Source organism: Podarcis tiliguerta (assembly GCF_965153285.1).
Source record: "Podarcis tiliguerta genome assembly, chromosome: 9".
Classification (NCBI taxonomy): domain Eukaryota; kingdom Metazoa; phylum Chordata; class Lepidosauria; order Squamata; family Lacertidae; genus Podarcis; species Podarcis tiliguerta.
Window position 1 is genome coordinate 25,213,399 of NC_139542.1, and position 27,878 is coordinate 25,241,276.

General features: G+C 41.7%; 1 protein-coding gene and 1 long non-coding RNA gene across 3 annotated transcripts; one reads left to right on the forward strand and one right to left on the reverse strand.

Annotated features, from left to right (window-relative positions):
- Positions 1-496: 496 nt before the first annotated feature.
- FAM241A (family with sequence similarity 241 member A) lies at positions 497-17,676 on the forward strand. Its single transcript, XM_083457660.1, has 2 exons — positions 497-967; positions 14,069-17,676. The coding sequence occupies exons 1-2, from the start codon at positions 773-775 to the stop codon at positions 14,312-14,314; spliced, it is 441 nt and encodes a 146-aa protein (XP_083313786.1). The 5' UTR covers positions 497-772; the 3' UTR covers positions 14,315-17,676.
- LOC310685410 lies at positions 10,733-27,870 on the reverse strand. 2 transcript variants are annotated; one of them, XR_014515208.1, is made up of 5 exons: positions 27,798-27,870; positions 25,105-25,227; positions 24,931-25,023; positions 24,130-24,204; positions 10,733-10,875 (listed from the first exon to the last, which is right to left on the reverse strand). It is a non-coding gene; the product is annotated as an uncharacterized lncRNA (long non-coding RNA). The 2 variants fall into 2 exon arrangements; XR_014515209.1 differs by having other exon boundaries at positions 24,130-24,227.
- Between the last annotated feature and the right edge of the window lie 8 nt (positions 27,871-27,878).

The window sequence follows — 27,878 nt, forward strand, 5'->3', positions numbered from 1 at the left end:
CACTGCATGTATCTGTATGTGCAGCTACATACCCAGTGCGGGATTTACGTATAAACTAAACAAGCTATAGCTTAGAGCCCCACTCTCTTGCCCCCCCCCCATTTTTCACTATTACAGTAAAATACTTCTTCCTAACTGTATTTCAGTTCAACAATTACTTTGATAAAATACATATTTTGTTATGTGCAAATGGCTTTAGATACCTATTAGGTCCATAAATTACCATATAGCATAAATTCAACACAAAAAAACAGCGACAATTTGTTGTTGACAAAGGACAGCTGGACATATAAAGGGCCCCATTACCTTCAGCAGCTTAGGGCCTCATCAAACCTAAATCCGGCCCTGTGCATACCGCATGCACTGTGGGAGGGTCAGCACACAAATATGAAGCGTGCAAGTACGTGGATACGCGTTTCCAGCTCTGCCTCACGAGCAAAGGCGAGCTATAGACACGCACCGCTTCTGTCACACGCGCTCACCGACACTCGCGCTCTCACGCACAACACACACACCCCGCCCCTTTTCCTTCTAGCGCCGGCACAACCCTCGCCCCCTTCCTCCTCCTCCTCCTCCTCCTGCAAACCCCGTGACGCCTCTCGAGACCCGCCCTGCGAGGCGGCAGAGGCGGCCGCCGAGGCAACAGAAGAAGCGGCAGCGTGACAGACCGCCGCCGGGTCGCTAGTCGTGCCCGCCCAGCGCCCGTTGGCGGGAGCTGCCGTCTCCCCAGCCTGGAGGAAGGCGCTCCCGCACCCCGCGGCGAAGGGGAAGGATGGGCTCGACCGAGGAGCTGCTGCTCCCGCCGCCCGAATACGCCTTCGAGAGGGACTGGGAGCCGGCGCCATCGTTGGCGTCTCCGGGCGGGAGGGCAGTCGCCCGGCACAGGCGGAGGAGGCAGCACCGGGAGCAGCAGCCGCCACCGAGGGAAGAAGAAGAGGAGGGCGAGGGCGAGGAGGAACAACTGCAGGTGAGCGGCTGCATCTCCGGGTGGCCAGGTGCGGGTTGTAAAACGCCTCTTCCCTCTTTTTTGAACCTCGACCAGGCAGGATCCGCCCCACCAGTTGCCCGGGAGAACGGTTGGGGCCGTTGCCTTCCGGGGGCTTCTTGCAGAAGCATCTGGTTTAGCCGATTGTCGTTTGCAGGATCGTGCAGAAACCACACGCACACCTTTTGGGTCCGCTGCAGCCCGTGGCTCTTCTTGGGTCCTGGGAGCCAAGCCTGGTGGTGGGACCGGGACGTGGTTTTGTAAGGGGTGGGGCGCCGCACCTGTGCAGCGCTGGCAAAAGCCGGACAGTGCACGCGCAAAACGCGCGCACGAGAAAAGCGGGGGGGGGGGAGCGCCCCCTCCCTCCCTCCCTCCTTGCACTGTCTATAATATCGTGCCTGTGGCGCTTGCGCTCTGAAAATAAAATTTAAAAAGCGTGGCTGCTGTTGTGAAAGGAAGGAATCCGTGGTAGGGTATCTTTGCATCCCCCCATCGGATAAGTTAGGGTGGGGGGAAGACACTGAAATTCCTGGAAGTGGGGGTGGGGGGGTGGAGTTCTGCTAACCTCCTTGAAAGTTTTCCTGATGATGTATTGGGAAAATACACCCCACAGCCATGTTTATGTGGTTATGCAAACTTTCCACACGAGTGTGATTCCCCCCCCCCCAATTACTTGGCGGGGAAGAGGATAAGAGCCCTTTATTAGTTTTCCCATGCCAAATCCCCATACATCTAAAGCACATAGTTTCCCCCAAAGAATCTTGGGAACTGTAGTTTGTGGCTCACAGAGCTACAATTCCCAACATGCTTAACACATCACAGTTTCCAAGATTCTTTAGGGAAAGTCATGCATTTCAGATGTATGGTGTGGCTGTGAATTGGTGAGGCAGGTTTTGTTGACTGGGCTTTAATACTAATATGGTTTGGGATAGTTTGTGGGTCTTTCAGGTTGCTTTCCCTGAACTAGCAAAGGTGTCTGAACCCATGCACACAAATCACTCTCCTGTAAACACTATCTTTGTGACTATAGAGCACTAAATAGTTAAATCCTCCATATTTTCGAAGAATGTGTAGAGTTACAACTATGGAGTTAAGAGGAAGAAGAGGAGGAGTTTGGATTTGATATCCCACTTGATCACTACCAGAAGGAGTCTCAAAGTGGCTAACATTCTCCTTTCCCTTCTTCCCCCACAACAAACACTCTGTGAGGTGAGTGGTGCTGAGAGACTTCAGAGAAGTGTGACTAGCCCAAGGTCACCCTGCTGCATATGGAGGAGCAGAGAAGCGAACCCGGCTCACCAGATTACGAGTCCACCGCTCTTAACCACTATGGGGTGGTAGTTTAATCTGAATTAATTGAAATGGAATAGTAGGGTGTGGTCCGGTTTTTCTTTCTCCTTTTATGCCTGCACAGGTGTACACATAGTAATAGTAGTTGCAATAGTGCACCCAGTGCACTGCAATTTACCCAATCTGGAAATACCTGAAGGGCCACATAGCAGTGGAATAATTATAGGCCAGTATGCTATCCTTTGTTTATGTTTAGAGGCTCTAGTCACAGACGCACCTCTTAGCATCATTCAGATTTCTTGGAAGAAAGGCAATACAAGATTCCAGGGAAAGAGTCTACAGTGATGTTTGTCTTGTTCAGAGGAATTGGGTTTATTGAGTGACATAAACTCGCTTTGTGTGTTAAGCTTCTCCACATGTCTCTTGAAGCACACATCTGCAATATGTGTCCAAGTGTATGTTCATAGGATGAACTCCACATAATCAGGAGCCCTGATCAGATGAGTCCTTTCTTACATGTGTAAGGTTGTAGTTATGAGCACATGTAGCAGATATTTCAACATGCTAATGGGTGTGGACAGAGTCTGCCACTTCCCTGTTTTCATTGTACGTGCAGAGAAGAGCCCTAATGTATGAAGAGGGCTGTTCTTGTGGAGGAACGAGAGATTCAAATTACAGTTCTGGTCAAAGCAGTAGTTTGGAAACAAACTACTGTTTTGGAAACAAACTAAATTTAAAATTTGTTTCTAAATGCATGGGTATGTTGTAGCTGGCATAATCTTAAAGGCATTCTTCATCACTGTGTAAGCAAGTACAGGAGATGCCTGTTTAAAAATGGTGGCTTTTTACAAAGAGTAATTTTTGTAAGTACTTTTATAATCCTATTTTTATCATGCCTGTCAGCTTTCACTATTAGCTTTTCTCTGTGTACCATTGTGTCCAAAACATGAGCTCACAGTTCTTTCTAAACAGATAAAATGAGCACCTCTAGCTTGGAAGAACCTGTTCATTATAGAGACCTGCCAACATTCTACAAAGAGGTGTGCTCAGTCACGAATTTACTGGAGTTTTGTAGGTTCACTGTGCCATGGTATTGGTCATAAAATTTACTTTTCTGAAAAACTTTTTGCAGAATTAATCAGCCCCATTTTACTAGAGCCCTTAGCCTTTTTACCTAAATTTATGTACAGTATTTATTCTATCTGAAATATTTACTTGCTACCTTTCTGCCTCCAAGGTGGCTGCCAATAAATGAAAATTAACAAAAGGCAGCAAACAATTAATGAATTGTAGCCTTATTCAGGCATTTGGTTCTTGTTCACATGCTGGAAATCCTGTACACCTAAAAGGCTGACCGCTTCAGACAGAACTGATCACACATCGGCCTGGGAATATGGCTGGCATGCGCATAAGTATCAAGGCTAGGGCTAGCCCCATACATTCTCATTAGCCAGTGTAGCTAGTGTAAACTAATTTGTTATTTATTGTGACTTGCTCTGGGAAAATACCTAACCTCAAGGCTGTTTCTGAAACACCATCTCCATTTCAAACCATATGAGAATTGAAGATGGTTCTTGCAATTATGCAAAATATATGGGGAGTTAATACACTTTTTAAAAAATCTGAATAAATTCTGGCTTGGGAAATTTGTCCTTTATTGTCATTGTGAGAATCTTCTTCTAGGCTTTTTGGGGGCTCCCAAGATTTGAGCTGCTGGAGCTAGTCTATGAAGCAAGGCTATCTTGGTCCACATAGAAGGACACTACTTGTCAGTTTGCATGTGAGATGGCACAGCAGGTGCCTTGATAGTTGATATATGGAGGCATGTGGCATCAGCACATTTTTCCTAAAGTCTTTGAAGGGATGCCCCCTTACCATGCTGCAGGAAAAGAAGTATAGGCTCTTGCAAATAATAATGAGAGTTGATGTTTGATCAAAATATAGCTCTGGTGGCTCAGTATCACTCCAGGTTTTGCTTTGTTTGGATCTTTGTGCCAGGAACAGTTCCCAAAATACACTAACGGAAAAGAGAACATGCAACGTCTCAGAGAGAACCTGGAGCCAAAGGGCTTCAAATTATTGTCACCCAATGATGTGATGCAATATCCAGTTTTTAAGAAGCTTCTCAAGAGCTTGCAGTAATGAAAAACATTACTTAAAAAACTTGGAAAATTGGTGGTTCAGAACATAAAACTAGTTCAGGAGCACCTCCTTCATGTCACAACTGATGTGGGATGTTTATGTAAACATTAATGATGTTTGTTATAACTTTTGTTATAACTTTAGCTCTGAAAAGATCTTGCCATGCTGATCAAAAGGCTCTTCTGCTACCCTCAAGCTCTTCTGCTCCTAATGGGTTATATTCAGTGAAAATGTAAAGGTTCCTGAGACTTGCTTTTTGTAAAAGGTAAAGGGACCCCTGACCATTAGGTCCAGTCGTGACCGACTCTGGGGTTGCAGCGCTTATCTTGCTTTATTGGCCGAGGGAGGTGGCGTACAGCTTCCGGGTCATGTGGCCAGCATGACTAAGCCGCTTCTGGCAAACCAGAGCAGCATATGGAAACGCCATTTACCTTCCTGCCGGAGCAGTACCTATTTATTTACTTGCACTTTCTGCTTTCGAACTGCTAGGTTGGCAGGAGCAGGGACTGAGCAACAGGAACTCACCCCGTCGCAGGGATTCGAACCGCCGATCTTCTGATCAGCAAGCCCTAGGCTCTGTGGTTTAGACCACAGCGCCGCCCACTTTTGTACTCTGCAACTAAATATTGGAAAGTACCTTCTTTACAAATACTAAATTTACTAAATATTGGAAAGTTGCTTCTTTACAAAAAGAAGTTGTCTACTGTTGGCTAACTTTTACAATGCTTGCAACCAAGGTCTCATCTGTGGAATCAACCGTGAGATTTTCTGCTGTTCAGGAACAAGCTGTTGACAGTTAACATGCTTTCCTCTTTGTTCTCTCTTCCTGTCTTAGTGGGATGGTGGGACCTGCATTGTGTTCTAAAAGGAGAAACAAAACTTCTCTGTATTTGCAGTTTTATAGCAACTGAGAATAAGGTTATATTTTCAGGAGTGCTAAATACCTAATGAAATACTCCTAATCATCTTCAGAGTCGCAAGTATTAGCGACAGACTTGTAGTGATATAAATTAAAATTGTGATAACATTTCAAGAACTGCACAGTCCATGAAAGTAGAGATAGGGAATCAGCACCAACCTTGTGAGAATGCAACTGATATTTCACAGATGCTTTCCGCTAATAATTGTTAATTTAGCCATAACAAAAAATATAGCATCTGTGAGTCCATTTGGGATAAGCATAAATTTAATGGACAAAATTGTGGCCCACAGGCGAGTTTTAAGTTAAGAGGCCATTTTTGTAAGATATGCTTGTTCTTTGGATTCTTTTACTATAGAGCTCTCTCTCCCCTGGTCATGAAACAAAGTCTTTCACATACTTTTATGTATCACGTGCAGGCTTTAGTGATATAGTTAGGTTCCTGTTTTGTGGGCTTCCCATAGGCACGTAGTTGGACTCTGTGAGAAGATGTTGGACGAAATGGATCTCTGGCCGGATCCAGCAGGGCTCTTCTTGTATTCTTAAATAGTTATACAGTATGTTGACTTCAGTGTGTAAGGGAAGGGTGGATCTTCAGAACATTGTTCATGAGAGCCTACTGAGAATTTGCTGAGCTTTTGTGAAGAGGGCGGCCTTTCCTCATCACAACATCTGGTGACCACTTGGATTTCAGCATCTGACTCAGCTTCCTACTCTGCTGAAGATTTTCCCCACACTCAGCAGAAACTAGGAAAACACCTGCAATTCCACTGGCTGCTTTGCAAGGGCAAGGCAGCCATAGCTTCTTTTACATCTGTGTTCTGAGCTACTTTAGGGCAAAAAAAAAAAAAAAGTGGGAAGAGACTAAAGGGTGGTTAAAAATAATGAGGACATAAGAAGCTGCCTTAGTATAAAACCATTAATCCATCTAGCTCAGTATTGTCTACACACTCCCGGATAGTGGCTCTGCAGGGTTTCAGACAAGGGAAATTCTCAGTCCCTCCTGGAGATTGAATGCGGGATCTTGCGCATGCCAAGCAAGTGGTCTACCTCTGAGCTACAGCCCTTCCTCCAAATGAAGGCTTAATATCCAAATCTCTGAATTGAATTTTGTTAAATGTGTGAAGAAGCCTGCCATAAGAGTTTCATAAGCTTACTCTTCAAATGCTTTAAAATCTGACAAAGAGAACGCCATTTATATAAAGTGGGTTCCACAAAGTGCCTTGTACCACTGGAATGCACATTTCTGCTGATTCTCCTTCAGCTGCAGCCCTCCACACCACATCCGTGACCCTAAGGAGTGGTTGGGGGGAGGGTATAAAGGAATACAGCCAGAAGGAGGAGAACACAGGAAAGCTCCATTGAGTGAATGGAACTCTGTAAGTCTTTGGATCTGCGCCATAGTTACTCAGCTCTTTCCAAGCATATTAACTATATATATTCAAGTAAGGATTTTTAGGTTATATTCCTAGCTGTTCCTCTCTTTTTCCTTTCCCTTCCTTTTTAAAAACAACAACTAGAAATCTTGTTATCTGCCTTAGCGGAAGTGTATTATTATAGTTTTCTCAATGAGGAATGAATAATATGAATTACAGTTTATGGTTGATATTTATAGTAAATACTGCAAGCCCAGAGTTTTGCACATTTTGGTTGATGAGGGAAGCAGAAAAGGATACCATTTTCATACCTGTTGTTTGCTTAATAAATGTTTTGTATTGTTTATATTGTGTTTTTATTGTGCACTTCCATAGGTTTAGCAAACTGTAAAGCAAAATAAATGAAACTTGCTTGTGTTCCAAAGTATTTATTATGTGATTTTTTAAAATTACAAGTTCACGGACTGGGTGTTTGTACTTCCCATACTATTTCAGATTTAGGTCATTCATTTAGCTCTTTAAAAATTGTGGATATCAGCATTAAATGTTCTTAGTAGTACCCCTAAAGGTAAAAGTACCCCTGACCGTTAGGTCCAGTCGCGGACGACTCTGGGGTTGCGGTGCTCATCTCGCTCTATAGGCCGAGGAGCTGGCGTTTGTCCGCAGACGGCTTCTGGGTCATGTGGCCAGCATAACTAAGCCGCTTCTGGCGAACCAGAGCAGCGCACGGAAACACCATTTACCTTCACGCCGGAGCGATACCTATTTATCTACTTGCACTTTGATGTGCTTTCGAACTGCTAGGTTGGCAGAAGCAGGGACTGAACAACAGGACTCACCCCATCATGGGGATTCGAACCGCCGACCTTCTGATCGGCAAGCCCTAGGCTCTGTGGTTTAGACCACAGCGCCACCCACATCCCAGTAGTACACCTACTAAGCATTTATCTCCTGTTTGTACAGCTACTTAATCCATGATGATGTTTTGGTTTCTTACACACTAATGACACAGCATGAATATAGTGCTAGGGTTTTTTTTTTATTATTGGGGGAAGGGATAAGTCCAAATCTATTGGTCAGTGTTTGTACAGTTGACATTGGCATGGAAGAATGGTTGGTATAAACAGTATTATTCAGGACAGTCCTGTCCCAACTCATGGCCATTCCGAATGTGGCAATTTGTTCTTGACATGGACTATAGCACAGACGCGGGATGGATGTTGAGTACAAATAGTACAGATTGCATAGGTTTCATGAGTGCTAAATTGTGTTAGACCTAAATTGTGTTAGACCTGTTCAAGCCTCATTGCTTTCTCTCTAATGTCAATTAATGTGAGCTGATGCAGCTCACAAGAGTATATGTTCCTGTTTCCTACAAAGTGTTTGGCACCATGGTTTTATTTTAGGAAAGCACTTCACAAAGTTCTGGCTGGATTGGAATTTGCTCAGCTAGTATTTAAGTGCTCAGTTGCCATAACCAAATTCTTGAGCCCAGCTTGGGGAAGCGGGGGGGGGGGGGAGCTATGACTGACATCATATGGCAATAAAAAAAAAATCCATATAACAGCTGAATAGGTTTTTGCATAGTGGTTGCTTTGCTTTTCATTGTTCATTTATTCCTTATCTCACTTCAGCACTACCAGCTTAATCCTGTGCCTGCTCATGTTTTTCCTTCCCAAAAGAAATAAAATAAGCCATTTACTACCAGTTAAATGTCATTCCTGACTGTTCAAGCTTTGCTATCTTATTTTATTTTTATCTGAACATAAATATAAATCCATTCATGTAACATTGTTCCTGGTGAGTTACATTTTAAAATTCAAGAAACCAGTAAAGCCTTTTGCTAACCCTCATTCACATTGCAAAATTAAAATTTATGTTTTTTTTTTCCCAGAAGAATATACATTCTATATTTTGTGAAACACTACCAAATTTTTAGTGGAAGAAAGTAGTGAGTTATCCCCTCTGAAAATATTTATGATGTGGTATAGGAAGATCCTGTGAAAACACTTATAGCTTCTATTCTACAGCAGTTGCGCTATCGCACATGTGATTGCATACATTCTAAAACCCTCTTGTGTACAATTATAATTTATTGCATTTCCTCTCATTGGCATATATTATTTCCTTCCTTGCTCCTCATTTAGCCTCACAACAACCCTGTGTTATTATGCTGTGAGATCAGAAGTTAGGCTGCAAGCTTCTTGGTGAAGTGGGGTTTTGTACAGTACTTGTGTCTTTGACATCTAGTATACTAACCAGAGGGCAGCAAATGGGTAGCAGATGATATGGGATTATGATTCCCATCGTCCCTCACCATTTACCGTGCTGGCAGGGGCTAATGAAAGCTGGGAGTCCCAACAATGTCTGAAGAACATTGGCTCTGCCTAGTGCTACAACACCCCATTCTCACAGCAAGAATCACTGCTTAATCCTCTTCCCAGTTACTGGCATCTGTCTGTCTCAGCAGACAACGGAAGTGCATGCCTTAAGGGGTGAAGCCAAATGGTTGAAGAGCTACAGCACCCGCTGTGGCTGTAGAGATTGATATGGGAGAGAAATGTTTGCTTGCAGTTGGGGCAGATGAAGGGTTCAAGTTTTGCTGCTACAGGTGCAGAATGGCATTTCTCTCTGTGCTCCTCTCAGTGGTCATTTCAGTGGTTGGTACTGTGGATATACAACATGAGTGTCTTGTCTCCAGGCACTGCAGTCGTCTGCAAGGTATTCCCATATGGCAGGGTTAATGTTACCAGACTCCATGTCATGTTTGCAGACATCTTTGTAACACAGAGTTAGACTGCCAACAGGCCTAGGGCCTGAAGCCAGCTCCCCATAAAACACATCCTTGGGGGTCCTGGTATTTTAAATTCTGTGTGCATGACCAAGCCAGCATAGACCTCACAGAGACAGAAGTGTGAACATGCTGGGAATGTGGCCTTGAGAGAGCACATGCTTGTTCAAGACTCTGTCATGCCAAGTGCACAGCTCACTTCCACAACTCGCTTCCATAAAGCAGCATACTCAACACAAATCCTGATAGACCTTCAACTTAGTATTTGGTCATTAGCATCACATTCTCCCAAACGCTCTCGGAAAGGCAAGTCATTGCTGTAGTTGCCTTGCCAATACACCTGTCCAGCTCAGCATTGATGGAAAGGTTGCTGGTTATGGTGGATCCCAGGTAAACAAAATCGTCTACCACCCTAACCATGTGTTGCATGGAGTGCTGAAGGCTTGACAAAATGGTTGATGAGTCTCTGTAGAGCTTTCTTGGAGTGCACTCTTAAGGCTGTGTCATCTGAAAACAACATATCTCAGATTAAGAACCACACACTTTTGTCTTGGTGTGAAGATGTGCCAGGTTGTACAGATCCCCACCCCTCCTTGAATGGAAGTACATACTGTCTTCAGTCGAGCTGAAGGCATGGGGAGAGCAAAGAGAATTGGAGCGAGAACACAGCCCTATTTCACACCGTTCTTTACAGGGAAATGTCCATGGATGAACAGTCATACTGGACGGTGCCATGTATGTTTTTGCGGAAGGCACAACCATATTGTGGGCATCCTATCTTAGGTGAGCATCCTATCTTGTTGAAGAGTCCTTTTTAGCTGAAGAGGTCAAAAGCCTTCGTCAGGTCTATGAAGGCAATGTACAAGGGGCTTCTCTGCTCTCAGCATTTCTCCTGCAGCTGGCGAGTGAGGAATTCATGTTGACCATTGACCTCTGAGCTCTAAAGCCACATTGTGACTCAGGATAAATCCTATCAGTGAGTGTAATTTGTTGAGAACACAGACAAAGGCTTTCCCAACAGCAGCTAGCAGGGAGATTCCACGATAGTTATAATCATGACAGTCACCTTCCTACAATACATGTGCTTAAGTTTCTTCACTATTTCTTGTATGTTATATTGATTATAACAGCCTACTTTTTAAAAGAGAGAGAGATAATGAGAATATTTTAATAACTTTAATCAAAATGGATCTGGTTATAGAATAACTGTGATTCCAGACACATTCACCAACGTTTAGCTATATTTATACTTTTATTGTGGGGGTGGGAATAGAAGGGATGCATAGGTCATTGTGTGTCCGTGTGCATGCACCAAAGTCATGATGCATCTGCTTCCTCACCTAGAGATTCAACTTCCAGAGACCCAACATTTCTATAAAAGGCAAAAGCAGAAAAAGAGTGAATATTAAAGGGACAGTTTTGGAGTACATATGCTTTGGGTGACCTGCCAACTGAATCCCATACCTTGTTGCACATTTGGCATGCAACTGAAGTGCTGCATAGTGCAGATCTCGAGGGGGCAGTTGCGTTATTAGCATGAAGCTGATCTTTCAAACCTTATATCACAAAAATGACAGTGCAGATACAGAGGAATGTTCAGACCTTCCACCTTTATTACTGCAGAAGTTGGGGGGGGGAGAGAAATTACTAAACTCAAAATTGGGTGCAAATTGCTGATTGGTTTGGGGGATGTGTGCGTTTTTGTTTTGTTTTTGTCTGAAGAAACAACTTGAATATAAAAAAGAGTAATATTTGCAGCTTTTCCTTTCTAACTATCCATCTACTTTAAGGAGGTACACAGTAATTTTGCAAAATGTATTTAATATGTGTTAGTGAAAATATTGAACCACATAAAACTAGTTGATGTTTATGAAACAGGAGACTTTTGTGCACAACCATGGACACAAACATACTCTGCTAGATGATTCTGTATGGCATGGGTCACCAACATAGTGTTCGTGGGCTCACATGTGCCCACAAAGGTCATCCTAGTGCCCATAGGGTCTCTTCCCTTACTGAAATTAGGGCTTGAACAAAGCCTTATTTAGCTATTCAAAGGCTCTTTCCCCCCAACTCTAATTCTGTGTGGGCAATTGCAAAGGGGTTTCAGCTGGGAGGAAAGAGTTGCGGCATGTGTGTGGTGCCCACAACAGTTCCTATATTTCACAAGTGTACCTGTGAACCCAAAAAGGTTGGCAGTGTACGGCATCAAAGGAGACCGGGGCTAAAATATGCCTCAGGGTGAACAGTGTATGAATATTGCTCTTTATCTGGAAATAGCTTTCAGCATTTTATTATAATGAGTAAGGCAGCACTTTAACCCTTATAAATTCTCCTAAACTAGAATTTTAATTTCTAATGGCACATACTTCCTGCACTTATTCATGTGTAATGTAATGTAAGTCTCATGGAGCTTAAGGGGGGTTACTCCATAGTAAGGGTACTTAGGATTACACTGCTTGTTATTGGGTTTTTTGGCCTGTTTTGCTACTCACTAGGGAAAAAATGCAAGCTGTATTATTCTTGCTGTTAGATATCTAATTAAAGCATCAGTGTAGAAATTGTTTTGGCTATAGAAATAGACTTAAAACAAACCTTCTCCAGAATTTTTTTTTTTTATGATGGATATTTAATCATGATAATTACAGTTTACAAGGCAAGCCTTGTGTTGCTAACAGTATTGACTTGTTGAGTAAAATATTTATCAGTAGCTTCTTGCTGAGCTTTGCTCGTCTTTAATGGAAGCATTAGCAGTGCCGTGCATTGTGTACTTCATCATCTTAAAAGGTTGCTTTACATTACCCATCTCCATCAAAAGCCTGTCCACAGAAGATTTGTGCAATATCTTTTTTATAAAGATGATAAGGAATTCAATACTTGGCTGTGCCGCTATTATTCAGTAGTACACTCCTGTTATTAAGGGGGAGAGGTGATAAGATGGAGCAGTGAATGAGGAAAAATTATCTCTCCCCCATTCTCTCTTCCCATGGCCCATGAGGCACAATTGCAGACACCGGAATCTGTCTTATACTGAGTCAAGACCAGTATTACCTACACTGGCTGGCAGCAGTTCTCCAGGGTTTCAGGCAGGGGCTCTTCCTAGCACCCCCCCCCCCCCTGGAAATACCAAGGATTGAGTTTACGACCTTCTTCATTCAAAGCAGATGGTCTACCCCTGAGCTCTGGTCCTTTGGGGTCGGAAAGGTAGTGTGATGGAAGAAATTACCAGTTTCTAAAATTAAAAAGGCGCAAGTAGCAGAGTGTTGGGGGAAAGGGAAACCTCCTGAGTATATTTACGCAAAGCCCTTTATGAAGATTTCAGGTAATGACAGATTTGGGAAAGGGGCGTTTCTAGTACAGCACTTTGTACATTGTAGGCATTAATAAAATACATTGCTTTTGGATGACAAAAGCCAATAATGCAAGTTATTGTTAGTTGTGGTAAAGGTAAAGGGACCCCTGACCATTAGGTCCAGTTGTGGCTGACTCTGGGGTTGCGGTGCTCATCTTGCTTTATTGGCCGAGGGAGGTGGCGTACAGCTTCCGGGTCATGTGGCCAGCATGACTAAGCCGCTTCTGGTGAACCAGAGCAGCGCACGGAAACGCCGTTTACCTTCCCGCCGGAGCAGTACCTATTTATCTACTTGCACTTTGACGTGCTTTCGAACTGCTAGGTTGGCAGGAGCAGGGACCGAGCAACGGGAGCTCACCCTGTGGCGGGGATTCGAACCACCGACCTTCTGATCGGCAAGCCCTAGGCTCTGTGGTTTAACCCACAGCGCCACCCGCATCCCGTTAGTTGTGGTAGGGGCCACTATAAAACATTACAGTGCAGAAAGATTTAAAACACCAACATTTCTTTTTTTTTTTTTTTATAAATATTTATTAAGTTTTACATAAACAATAAAGAACAACATAAACAACACATAACACAGAAAAAATACACAAACATAAAACACAAAAACAACAGTAATAAACAATAAAAATAGAGAAAATTAAAAAAAAAAAATACCCCTTTTATCTTCATAATGACCTTGCATTTACTTGTTTCTGCGACTTCCCCCAACCTCCCTACTCTGTATTCCAAATCAAATGTTCTGTCTGCAAATTCTTTCCCTCTATCATAATTTAAATTTCTCATCATCTTAAATCCATATCCCATAATTATATTTCCTTCAGTCTAGATTTTAGATCTTTTTCTGTTCACCTTTCTTGCTAAAAACCAGTCACCTTCAGTCCGATATCTTCAAATGTTCGTTATCTTGCAGTGTTTCTGTAAATAGTCTTTAAATTTCCTCCAATCTTCCCTCACCGTCTCTTCTCCCTGGTCTCTAATCCTGCCGGTCATTTCTGCTGATTCCATGTAGTCGATGACTTTCATCTGCCATTCTTCCAGAGTGGGTAATTCTTCTGTCTTCCAATACTGTGCAATATAAAACACCAACATTTCTGCACAGGAGGGGGTGTGTGTGTGTGGTTTTTTTTAATGGCAGCAGTAACATGCTACAAATTTATTTATCCATTTTAATAATCCAATGGTTTGTTTGTTTGTTTTCTTACTGCAGGTCCGAGAAGAAGAAAGAGACTACAGTATTGAACCTATTACAGATGACTACAAAAAGATGGGAACTCTCTTTGGAGAGCTCAACAAAAGCCTCATTAGTATTGGCTTCACAAGGATGTATTTTGGAGAACGGATTGTGGAACCTGTAATAGTCATATTCTTCTGGGTTATGCTCTGGTTCCTTGGTTTACAAGCTCTTGGACTTGTTGCAGTCCTATGCCTTGTCATTATTTATGTTCAGCAGTAAAGCACGATAGATGGTGGTTGAACACTATGTAATCTCTTGGTGGATTTACATATTAAACCAAGCAAGAATAGTATATTAATAGCTGGTGTGCTGAACATTATATTGCCACTAAAGTTATGCACTCTTTCTTTTTGAACTGTCCTTATCTTTGCAATTTAAAACAAAGCAAAAAATTCTAAATGTGTTATGAACTGATGGGTTAAAGAAGACCTTAATACAGGACAGTGGAAGCTAATTAATAGAAGATACTGAATCAATGTAGTTCCTGTGGGTTCCAGTCCTGGAAGGTCTTTTTGGTATGAAAAGAAACTTGCCCCAAAATTAGGTTAGCAGTGGTTTTATATTTGTTCTATGACAACTTTCCAGCAGTCCTTTTTGTATTGCAAACTAAACTTTTTAAAATGCTGGTTTGTATGAGCTTTTATGCTTCATTATTTTATATCATCCTGTAAATCTCTCTGCAAACTTCTTTAGCCTTGTGTGTATACATATTCAGTCTTAAGCAAGTATGCTTCTGTACGACTGGTGCCATTTAATGCTTTATATGTATATAAGAAAAATTAAGGGAGGAATTCAGTGTCACACTCTTCTGATCGTTCTGTCAGTGCAAGCGTTTTCTGCTTGCCGGACAGAACAATACCCCCTCTCCTCTGCCTGCCTGTTTCTCCCAACTCTCCAGAGCAAATTTGGAGAAGGCGCAAGGGTTCCATGGGGCAGGGAGAGGGGAGCCCTTGCACTGGCTTCCACTAGCGTGCCAGGATAGTCGAATCCAGCCCAACATATTTACTAGATAAGAGACTATTACTCTTGCAGCTTTTCGTCCATGTCATGTTCTCATTGTGACAAAATATTCCTCTCTTTTTGTAATGGCTTTCTAACATCCTACACCCTGTATCTGAAACTTTTCTATGCACAAGCACAGTAGACTTTGATGCAAGACAAGCCACACTAAAGATGGTGGCTACAACCTTTCTAGTGATAGGGGCATGGTTCATTTTGGGGGGATTCCAAAACCAAATTTCCTAGGTTTGGATGTATAAAACCCATCCTGAATTAGGCCAGATTCCTTCAGAGTCTGAACCTGATTTGTAATGATGCCAACTGTTCTTTTTGCCATTCTGTACCAAATGTACTCAGGAGTGTAAGGGCTCAGTACAAAGCCATCATTAGGCGCTAATATATTGCTGAAAGTATTGTGGTCCTTATGAGGTTGATTTGCAAAGTGAAAGATTCTTTGAATGAGAAACTAGGCAAATGCTAGAGAAAACCATACTGAATGACAGCCATATAAGCATATTGCCTGCGCAATCTGTTGTAGCCAGTGTCCCTTTTTTACAAAGAGTCCTTACCTTCACAGAGAGGCCTTTGATCAATGGAGGCAGAGCCGGCCTGCCCATGAGATGAGGTGAAGCACCTGCTTCAGGTGACAGAAGTTCAAGAGACGGCGCTCGGCCCACCCCACCGCTTCCACCACTGAGAGGGAGGCCCATGGGCAAAGAAGCCAAATGAGAACACTTTGAGCAGTGGCTGGGCTTTCACTGAGTTCAGCAAGAGCCAGGGCATTCTTGGGCCATGTTGCAAATCAGCTTAATTGGTAATGCTTTGACGAGCAGCACCCTAGCTCCCGCCAACCTCAACGAGAGCCAGAGTGCAGTGGTGGCAGAAATGGGCAAGTCTTAGGGGGACAAGAAGGTGGCAATTCCTGTTTTGCCTCAGATGGTGAAACAGGATGGGCTGCCCCAAAGTGGAGACCTCTAGTGGAAGGGAAGGACATTTCGCTGATACCTCCTTTTCTGTGGAGCTCTAACACTCCCTTTAATGCTGTTCTGGATAGTCTCCCAACCTTCTCAAGCTATTTTTTGTGGGGTGCAGAGAGGAAGAAGGAATCATTGATAACTTCATGCTCCTACCCCGTTGGTGGTTACCTCTGCTGAATCAAAAGCTCTTTTGCAAACAAAAGTTTATTATTGGATACAATCAAACAGAATTATTTCTGCAGCTTTCATTCTGTTCATACTCTATGGTCCTAATGGTCACATAAGTATTTTTTTCTTGCAACATAGGTGTTACAACTATTCAGGAAAAGTTGGTTGAATTTGGATGCAATTTATTATATGCTCAACATAGTAGCATATTTTTTCACTTTTAAATGAATTTCTGATCTCCATTTCATTTGCCAAATATGTTTAGTGTCCATAACATTAAAATAGCTGAACCAACCTTTTTCTCCTGTACAGTTTGCTTCATGCAGACATTTAAAATGGAGAAGCATTTGACTTTGCTGCCTGACTTGTAGCAACTATAAGTGATCTCTTGTGAGTACTATGGCTCTATGTACAGCTGAATCTCCTTCACTTGCAGTATATTTCCTATTCATTTCATGAGAGGAAGACAAATATGTACAAAGTGATTGCATCCACTGAAATGAATGAGGAAGGCCCATGCATACAGGACCTCCATGTGAGCCAGCGCAGCCCAACTTGGGCTTGGGATCAAGGTTTGCATGATTGGGGCACATGTTATCAGAGCTACATATTATCAGAAGAAAAATATACAATTAGAATTTAAAGACTGAATTGGCAGAAATGTTTGATGTTTGAAAGATGAGGAATAGTCTCACAGGTTTTGTTTATAAAATGTATTACTCTTGTCTGTTGGCTACAAAGTTCAGTGCTATTCTGGTGCAAGCACTATTGGAACAATTGAAAGGTGTGTAGCAAGGAAGACAGTGTTAGGTTGCCATATAAATGTCCATTGTGAAGAACAGTAACCCAACTCTTTACTTTGTATATATGTATATTTATTTATGTGAAGATATTTAAGGTAAATTACCACTTGGGCTCTTGGTATTAAAATTGTTTGGGGAGCATAGTATATAAATCCATGTGTGGGGATATTTCCACCTTAATTGATTTAATGACTCAGAGTTGTATGTGTGTGTGTATATGTGTGTATATATATATGTTGTTTGAATTATCCAGCTGTACAAGAAACTTGGCAGGATCCAAAGGACCATGCATGATGTTTCATTTACAGACACCTCTTCTTGCTCCAACTCTTTTGCGCCAAAATACCATATCCAAGGGTTGGTTAAACCCTTCAGAGCTGCACATAACACGATGCAGGTGAATGTACTCAGGCGTAGAAACTGAAGGCCTCCCATCCATGTGTGGAAAAGCTTTATGGTCAAGCACAGGGGCTTTGGGAACACAAGACTATTAATAGACTGTTGGACTCTCACTTGCACTGAAAAGCTGCCACACACAAACTGACAAGGTTAAATTATTTACTTAGATACGTTTCTATAAAAGTGTACTTTGAGAACACTTCGTTACGTTTTCTAATAAACTGCTTTCTCATTACTCATTGTCCGTGCCTGATTATTTTTCATGAAGAATACATGGGAACATCAAAAAGCACAGCTGTATTCTGTTGAGCTTGTGATTCAGTGGGACCTGCAATAAACCAAGAAATCATTGTACAACACTAAACAGAGCTGCATCCGTGAAGAGCGAAAAAATCACTTTAGTAACTGATGGTTTAGGATTTAAGAGAATGTTGGTAAAGTGCTATTATTTGCAGATGACATCCACTGCAATACTAGATTTAAGCATGGATTCAAGGGGCCAGTGGGGAGTTTCTGTTTGGTGGGACCTTCTAAGCATTCCTCATTGAAAACTAGTCGCCTATGCCCAGTCAGGGAATTTGGGAAGGGAATTTGGGAAGCAATTTAATACTAGAAGTAGAAGTAGTTTGGGCAGCAAGCATGGAAGGGAACTCAGAAACCTGCCTATTTGACGCTTTCAGAATACTGTTCTTACTGTGCAGTGGGCTTTCCATATGTGAGCTACCCTCCTACCCTAAAAAAAATTTTAATTGGTCAATAATTCCAGATCCCAAATGGCTAATCCAGTCATTTCCCCTTAGCTGAACATTTCTGTGACAGCCCAACTGTGTGAGAAGCCTTCTGATTCAAGGCAGCATCAGCTAACTTGCAAAGAAATACAGTAGAGTGATTTGGCCCTGGAAGGAGGAAGAGCTGAAATGAACTAGACTGGGAAAGAGTTTTGACAATGGAAATCTCCAAGATATGTGATCAAGAGATGATAAGAAACTAGCATGTGAGCAGCTCTTTCATTTTCCTAACACATCAAAGGGTTTGGAACAGGCATGCTGCTGTTTTTGATGAATGGAAGCAAGACCAGAGTAGTGGTGTGTGTACAGATCGGAGCAAATAGCTTAATTTTCCTTGGTTGTAAGTTGATCCTCGGGCTCCTTGTTTTGTATGGGATGTCTTTTCATCAATACCTTGTGTCTATGAGTGTTTTGGTAATATGGAAGCTAACTTTACACCCACAAAAAGCAAGAATCACTGATACTATTAAAACCACCTATTTGGAGATGCCTATCCTAGCTACAGTGAAGCAGTGGTTGGTCTAGTGTGCTATCTTGTTACATGTTAAAAATTGATTTTCCAGTGTTTATTTTTCCCATCACCTTGTGGATGCAATATGCTGTAAAATGCTTAACTAGAGCTGACATCAGCCAAGCACCTGCTTTCCTCAGGCATTTCATTCTGTAAACCTTAGACTGTTAGGATCACGCTATCTTTCACAAGCAGCTGAGCTCCACAAACTAGGCTCTGCTGAAGAGTCAGCATATTATGCAGCCATTACATTCTGTTGCTGGCCTGAACAGATACTGGGGGTTTTTCTTCCACCTCTCTGGCAAATTTTTATCAGCTGAGTGCTTAACATTCTGATTCCTTGTGTTAACAAGAACTGCTTGTGCAGCATCTTCCTGATATATTGCCGTTGACATGTATACTGTTCAGTTTGGTTCCAAATTTATGTAGCAACCAGGAAGAAATGTGTTTTAAAAAATAATTTTCTTGTGTTCTCAATAAAGTGCTCACTCAACTATTAAAAGGAACAATGAACGTACTGGGCTGGGAATGCTTGCAAATTGATGCAGTCTGCACTTTTGATGTAGTTTGTACCGATAAACCTCTGTGTAAGGATTTCATATTCCTTTATACATCATTGCCACTTTTACATTCCATTCTGCAGCCTGGTCAAGTCCTTGAATTCCATCTACACTGCCTTTCCCTCCCAAGCACCCTTGTTCCTACTGTGCAAACACTCTTAAGCAGCAGATGGAGAAAAAGGCAGTTTTATCTGTGGTGACCGTGTTTCATATTACACTTATATTAAAGGCACAGGGTCAGCAGTCTGTTTCTCCTGACCAGTTGACAAGCCTACTCTCAGTGATCCCATCAGGCGGGTGGGACTGAGAAAGTGATGCTACAAAGGCCAGATAGTGAACGTCATGGCTAAGAGAGGATTTGAATCTACATCTTCTCATTCCAAGTCAAACATTGTACCATAGGTGAGAACATTGTTCACCAGAGCACATCATGTACTATAATGCGTTATGGCAGTGTGCTGCCAGTATTACCTATGATGCCTGTGAGAGTAAATATCCCTTCAAAAATCCATGATACAAGAGAGAAAGTTTGCTCTTCCTGCTCAGTTCCTGTTTGCACTGGTTCAGCTACATTCAACATAGCCCTTAAATATACACACATTGGACACACACCCTCCCATCCACTCTGAACGGATGAGAGGTGCAAAGAACTTCAGGTGCCTTTTCTCCATTGATGGAACAACTGATTGCTCGGGAGGAGGATGCCTGCATCATTTTTGTGGTCTTCTCTTTTTCTGCTCTTTTAGATGTGGCAGCCATTTTGTGTTATACCCACCCCACCCAGCAGCCGTTTTTTATTTTGTGATGCCTTCACTGGAGCAATTTTGTGACTTGCATCCAGGGCACTTTCTCAAAATTCCAGATATGCCCACACATCCAAAAAAATTGGCAGCCTTGCACTACAATTAAAAGAGTAACATTCATGTTAACTTACACAATAATTCCCCCAGATGATATTTAGTTAGCAGATATGTGGTGGGTGGTGAAACTTTTGTGCATTATTTACTATACCTTATAGTTCTGTTATATCTTGTAGTTATATAATATAGTGAGTGCCAGGAGATAAGAGAGAAAGAGCCATGTAAGCAGTTAGGTGGCTAAGTCTCTCCTGCCTCCACTTCATGGCTTTTGTGGACTTAAGGCAAGATTTGTGAACAGCAATACCGATAGTTTAATGGCATTTCTGCACACTTAAGCAGGTGTATTTTACTAGTGCCCAGTCCCTGAGGCTGGCTTAAAGTTTCATAGGTATGAGCTCTAGTGTTTTATCCACTTCAGGGTCTTGACCTACTTTCCAAATACTCTGAGGCATAATTTTTAGTCCCACGCACAAGGAAGTGATCATTTACAGGAATTTTTTTGCAGGAAAAAGTTTTACAGGATTTAAGAAAATGTGAGCTCTAGCAGTGGAAAGCATGTCGGGATTAAATAATTTTCTCTAGCTCTGGCCAAAGAAATAATGAATGTATCCTTTGGCCAAGTTTTAAATTCTCCAGTTGATGTGCATGAAAGTCTGGCGGTGTCTGTGGACTTGGTGATAAATGTATTTCCAAATCTGTTTCGACTCTGTGAAGAAAATTCTGCTCTTTGGTACTGAGGCTTCGAGCATAGACTGTCATTTGAGCTCATAATTAACTTGCTGTAGGTCACTGCCCACTTGGAAGGCTAATGTACAAGAATGGGAGGGTGATTATAGCTTGGGTGGCATTAAATACTTAATTACAAGAGTAAGAAGAGCCAGGTGTTCAAGAATGCCAGGAAATCCATCCCATCCCCATCTGGTCCTGAGAGAAACCAGGAATGGCCTCTGACCTGAATTCCCCTCTCCTCCAGAAAGAACCCAGAACACACACACACAGTATGCCAATGGTGAGACAAGATTACTTTGTTTTTGTTTTTTAATTAATTAATTTATTGTATCATATAGAGTAAGGCTTAGCATTGAAATTAGGCTGAAAATTATTCAGCCTCAGTATGAACATATGAAGCATATACTGTCTGTGTGTTTGTGTGTATTCTCCTAGTACACATTAAGCAAGTTGATCTGAAGAAATGCCAATGGATTTTTAGAAGTTAGCAGGTATGCAATACTGGTGGATGTTATCAAAGCCCATTATGAACAGTTGTGACCGTTTTTTGTGGCTTTGTGGTAAGCAAGCACATAATCCTGTTTCCCCTCATGCAGGCAACTCCCTTACTCTCTCTCTTTTTTTAACCCTTCTTCCGGTATTTATTCTGTATGTGAGGGGCAAACGATGAAGAAGTTTAAAGAACCACTCATCAGACTGAAACCGTTTTATATGCATTTTACTTTGAAGCAGATTTTAGTTGTATCCAGTTCACATTAAAGTTGTAGAACTGGACCCAATGCTCAGTTCTCATTTTTGTCAGTTTAAAACAGTAACAAAGCTGCTTGTGTGTAGATCTTTGAAGGTATGAGGTCAAGTACTCCTTGCATTAGCTTTCCTGTAAAATGCATTAGTGTGTCCCCATGGAAAATCAAAACTCTTATGGACATAAGGTTTATAATGCTTCTAGTAGCATCTAAGCCCAGCAATTAGGATCATTATCTCTGCACAGTTCTTGTTTCACTCACTTCGTTATGAGCTAAGGCTAGCTGAACAATTCTTAAATGACACATTATAGGTATATAATATTTATATTACTGCTGTGAAACAAAACAAATATTGATGTGTTTTCACCATAGATGAATCCAGCTTTTTCAAATCTTCACAGTATCCCCCCACTAAAAACAGAAAGTGTTACATGAAGCTGTAAAATGTATATTCTGAAGTGCATATTGTACATTCCTTTTTCTATATATTTCCTTTATGCATAAGTTACACTTCAATTATTCTAGCAAGGGTTATAGAGGAATACCCTATAAAAGCAAATGTTAACTACACACATATGTGGTAAAGTTTCAAATACTGAAAGTTAATCATACATAGTTAGAATTCTCTACCTGTCTTGTCTTGGCCAAAGGAATCTTCAACAGAGGATGACCAAGAGGCCTTGGAATCAAGCCCTGGGTCACCTTCCATTCAGAGATGGGGAGCCAGGATTCTGCAACAAGCATGAGGGTCTATTTGCACCCAGAGGGAGTTCTGACATTAAGAATGAATGTGCTCCAAGCCCAAAAAAGAGGTGATGCCTCAAACACTAGAAGCAAACCCAGCCCAACCAGGGAAGTGCCTGAATTCAAGCAAGGATTCTTTAGGAGTAAAGGTTTCCTCAGAAATAAGACCCTCTACTTAAGAATACCTCTCTGGATAGAATGGATGGGAGTTAGCTGAGATTGTAGTCCGGTTCCAGCAGCTCCAGCTAAAAACCACAAGTGCCAGGGTGGAAAGGCTGCTGGTACAATGTCTGTCTATGTATCAGTACTGTGCATTGTCTGCTAGCTTGATGTCCTGCCTACCCTAAATCTGAGCAAGAACTGCCCCTGACTTGCCTCTTGCCTTGGCTTTGCCCATGAACCAATTGGACCCTGACCTTGAACTGCTTTGACTTTATAGTCATGATTTGCTTGGTTAATCCTCTTTTCGTGAAGAACTTCAGCTGATTTGCCATCAAGGAAAATTCATGGAAAAAATCTAATGTTTATGGTATGCATGTTTGCTTTCTCCAAAGAACCTCCACAACAACCCCTACAACCTCCCGAGAAAGTCCATTCCACTGTCAGAACGTTCTTTCTTGTAACATGTTTGCTCAGCTACAAGTGAAAGATTCAGGGTTATCTCTTTAAGGAGAAAGTTCAAAAATGAACCTAAGAGCAAAGTGCTTTTCAGTATTACAGTATTACATTCTGAAGGGAAGACTTCCTCATCTTTCTGGACACTGTGAAATCTAGTGTCATGTGTTTCACTCTTACTGCTTGGCATGCCAATGGCTCCCTAGGGGCTGTGCATCCTAAGAAATAGACTGGAGCATCTTTTCCCAATCTGGCTGTGCTGGCTGGAGCTGATTGTTGTTATAGTCCAAAATATTTGAGGGTACCAGGTTGGGAAAGTTTGGCCTGGAGCAATCTGGCAGTCATTCAGTGGAGAGGAAGAGGTTTGTGTTCAACTCTGCTCTTACTGGTTTGTCTGAACTCAGTAAGAAGACCAATACATACATGCTGTTAAACTAAATGCATCCTACAAAATGGTACCAGCTGTCTTTATGTTTCTTTTATAAAGAATAAAGATAAATATGACTGCACTCAGAAGTTTCACAGTGCACACATATGTCTTGGAATCCAAACATTTTTAAAAAATAAAAATACACCTAAATGGCTATTAATATTGTGTAGAGGACAATAAAGGGAGGGTGACACAGATGCACTTAATTATTATCTAAGATTTGAGGTGTGGAATGTAAGCTTTCTCAGTGTATTTTTTCTTCTTCATTTGGCTCAGAACACTTACTTTACACAAAATAATAATTTTATGTAGAACACTGAGGCACTGTAAATATCAGTTCACAAAGCCTCTGCTCATTTTGAAACATTAGTGAACCAGAAACCAGAGACATATTTTAAAGCACAGACTGAGGGATGGGGGGGAATGGCAAGCCAACTTAAAATCCAAAATGAAGTACTTTAGATCAGCATAACAGAATTCCTTGTGATTTATGTGCAATGACTCTAAATTAATGAAGTGTTACTTGCTCCAACATTGCTATAAGCTACCTGTTTGACCTCCCTCAGATAAGACATTCCTTTGAAACAATGGACTGTTAAGAAAAGTTGAGGGCATTCAGTGGAAATATCAGTTTGGCAGTCTAGGCCCTGCTAGTCAGGTGTCTTTTTCAAAATAACTTATTGATTTAGTATATTAATATCCTACCTTTCTTCTACCATGGAAGTCAACATGGTGTACATGGGATTTGCTTGTAAACACCTTTGTAGTCCAATCTATCTACTGAAAATTGGGTTGACATCAAACTAATTGCAAAAGAAGCCAGATGTGTCTTGTTTAATTTATACAAGCTATGTACTAAGCATATACAAAATAAAGAAAATTATAATTAGGGAAACATTTTCAAAATTGGGTATTTCAGATAGCCACCACTCTAACATGACCTAGCACTGAATTAACATTTAGTAGGCACACTAGGAAAATAATGGGTAAAAAAAACGGGAAGCAGAGGGAAGGACTAGATGGGCAATGGGGGGAAGTGTACAGTAATTCTTACAAAAGACTGTAGTGTAGAATCAGGAGCAAGTCAAAGAATGGAAGCCAAGTTTGCAGATTACATCAAATTAATCAAGCAATTTGGCTCCTTCCTGCACCACCCTGATATGTTCCTATATTCCAGCTGGTTGTTGTAAGATCAATTCATTTTTAATATGAGAGTTAAGAGATTAACCATTTCAGGTGTGCTCCAAAAAGCATGGAAACTGTGGGTTAACATCCAGTGGAAAATGGCACAAGGAATGATTGCACCAGAGAAGACGTTACTTTCTCCCATGCAGATGGATGAAAGCTCAGGGGTAGAGCACATCCTTTGTAAACAGAAGGTTCTATTGAGCAAGCCTTGCCATCCACAGTTAAAAGGATTAGATAGCTGTTGATGTGGTTTCTCCATGCACCATGGAGAGCTCTTGCCAGTTATAGATACTTGGGTAGATGGTCAAATAGTCTAACCTGGTTCTATGTCCACTAGGATTTTTTTGCATGGAGAACTTTTGTGCATCTGAACCCAACATGTGTGACTTCTTCCTTTCTCCATGCTTCATTCTGAACAGCAATCTGTGACCTCCTGGTTCAAACACAAGGTAAGAGCATGCTGATTACAGTAAATAAAGAAAGGTCTTATACTGATATTGCCTGTGGAGAATCCTGGAATCAATGTGTTATCTTAATCTAATTATGATCCTGAAGAATAAATGACTCAGGCATCTTATCTCAGCAATGAAATATGAAGCCAAGGGAATGTTAGCACTAATGGCCACAAAAACAAGACTTAGCAGTGAAGACATGCAAAATGGACACCAACTGGATTAAGAAAGTTCTCTCAACTTCACCTCACTCTAGGCAAAATATTATATTGCCAGTAAAATATCAAACAGCTTTAAGCTCTGATAAGGTATTCTGGCACCCACATGTATCATCCAATGCCACCTTTGCAAGGTACTGCCATAAGTAGCCTATCATGGTGTGCTTAGCAGTAAGACTGGACCTAGCATTTTAAAATGTAAGTCTTTGTTCCCAGCTCATAAACTGCAGACAAAATTCATTATTTTATGATAAATAAAATGATGTCACTCTGCCCGCAAATGAGCATTACATTTTTAAAAAAATGCTTTCTTTTGCAATATGCAGGATACTAAGATTTATAACAAGGCAACTGTTAGAAACTGTTCAAAATAATTTATAATCTAACACCTGGCAGTGTGAGGTCCTTTAAAAATATAAAGTCTATTCCTTTTGCCTTAGTAGTTCTCAGTCTCATTTCAAGTTCAGTAGAGAACATATATTTTTATCTAATACCAGCTAATTTTTGAAGCAAGGTGTTGTTAGTTCAGATTTCTGTACTGCCATACAAAGCTGCCATGTTCTTAGTTGAAATGCTCAGTGGATATGTTGAATCAGAAGATAATACAAAATAAAGGCAGCAGTGCATGAAAGCCAACTCTGAAAACACCACTGTTTTGACACATGCTGGGTAATGTATGATGGCATTCTGCCCTTCAATTTTCTTTGGGGACTCCTTGGAATATATAGCATATGTCAGTTATGATTTGCTTCTATGCTGCCTCCTTGTAAAAAAATGTGTTCATGTGCTATTGAAGTGTAAATTCCAAAGCAAATTATCATGGGGGGGGGGGGATTCCAATACTGTAATTCTCTTTGAACTTTATTTCTACAATTTTTTAAATTTTTCACTTTATCTTGCCCAGGCAACCAAAAAGATTTACAACCAAACAGACAGACAACTCCACAGACAAGACACATGCTCTGCTCATGACTGGTGGAAGGAAAACAAGCCTTGAAAATAGTGTTCTATGCTGGGTTGCCAGGTCACATGACCAATCTGACTAGCCTTGGGATCCAGCCTATGGCCCTCCTCTCTGGTCGTGCCCATACTATGCCTGCAGAACACCCCTTCTTGAAACTTACATTGGCCTCAGCTCAGCCAGTTACACTGTGACAGGATTGAAGGCTTCATGCTGGCTGAGCCCAACTGAATCAGGAATCAGCCAACTGACTCAGAGGTCCACTGCTTTCTAAGCTACTCATACCAATGGATTTTGCCATAGGATTGCCTCCTAAAGTTACCAATAAAAGTCAGAAGTTAAAAAATGAGTTGCCCTTTACAGAACAATAGAATAACATAAGCAAAAAAAGAAAAGAGACTGCCCTGCTGTCACTTATTCGCTATAGCCTTCATTTTTCTACAGTCTGGTATGAGCTCCCATTGCTCTGTCCCAGCTCCTGCCAGTCCTAAGTATGCTTAATTGAAAGTATGTCTCATTGATTTCAATGACGCTTACTTCTTTGTAACTGTACTTTAGGACTACAGTCTTGGCTCAACATACGCAAATAAAACCAGATCAGTTACATGCTGTTGGATAAACTTGAGCAATTCACCGTGGTTTAGGAACCAAGCCCAGACATTACAAACAGCCATAAAGTGCTGACATAGCTGTGAGAACAGGAATTTATTGCTTAAAATCAAAGCAATTTAGTTTAATGGAGTTGTGGATTGCATTGTAACTTTTTAATAAATTTATTAATATCTTATTAGAAGCAGTTCATAACTTGGCAACACTGGTAGACTGAGTTAGGCTGGTTTTGGGGAGATGTGGCTAAGCCAGTACAGGAAAATGAAGCATTTGTGGTGTCTTAGCTACATTTAACTCGTTCAAAAACCAGAACACTTATTTCTGGGTTTTCGGCGTTCGGGAGCCGAAACGTTCCAAAACAGAGGCGTTTGGGAACCGAGGTTTGACTGTATTTGCTTTTTCATCTTTTGTTACTCATTCCAAAGCTAAGGTGTTACTCATTCCAAACCTTGCATTACTCATTCCAAAACTACAGAAATGGGCAAGGAAGACGGTGAAGCAGCAAAAACAAAAGCAGCAGCCAAATCAAAATAAGAGCATCAATAAGCACTCCACAGCTAAAAGCTGAAAGATGGGCAGCTAGGGAATCGACAGGCGCCTAAGTAAAGGTAAAGCCAGCTTTGGACCTAACTTTGCAAACAGCAGCCTACTGGACCTCTGAGGCTATTAGCTAATGCACAATTCAACACGGGCTAGAGAAACCACCATCGCCATCATCACCATTACCGCATCCAGAATAGGGTTGCTAAATTGGGGTGGGGGTGCTGAATGAAGAAAAACACTAGGCTGACCACTGTCCCTCCCTGGAAATATATTCGGGGTCTGACTGAGCCATCTTCTAGGCACGGCTTTGCTCAAACGTTTCCCGGAACCGCTCTTCCCGCTGACCTCATTGCCACGGTAACACATTCCCACCCGACTCGCGTTAGTCACTATTCCTCCCACCTTTCACTTTGCGGGCGGCTCGGCGCGTAAAAGCGCACGGAGAGACAGCCGAGTTAGAAGGCGCAGCACCCCCCTCCCATC

Bases quoted from the DNA above. Each gene is read 5' to 3' on its own strand.
- FAM241A (XM_083457660.1), top strand. From the start codon at position 773: ATGGGCTCGACCGAGGAGCTGCTGCTCCCGCCGCCCGAATACGCCTTC. The intron at 968-14,068 runs GTGAGCGGCTGC...TTCTTACTGCAG, and splicing joins GCGAGGAGGAACAACTGCAG to GTCCGAGAAGAAGAAAGAGA.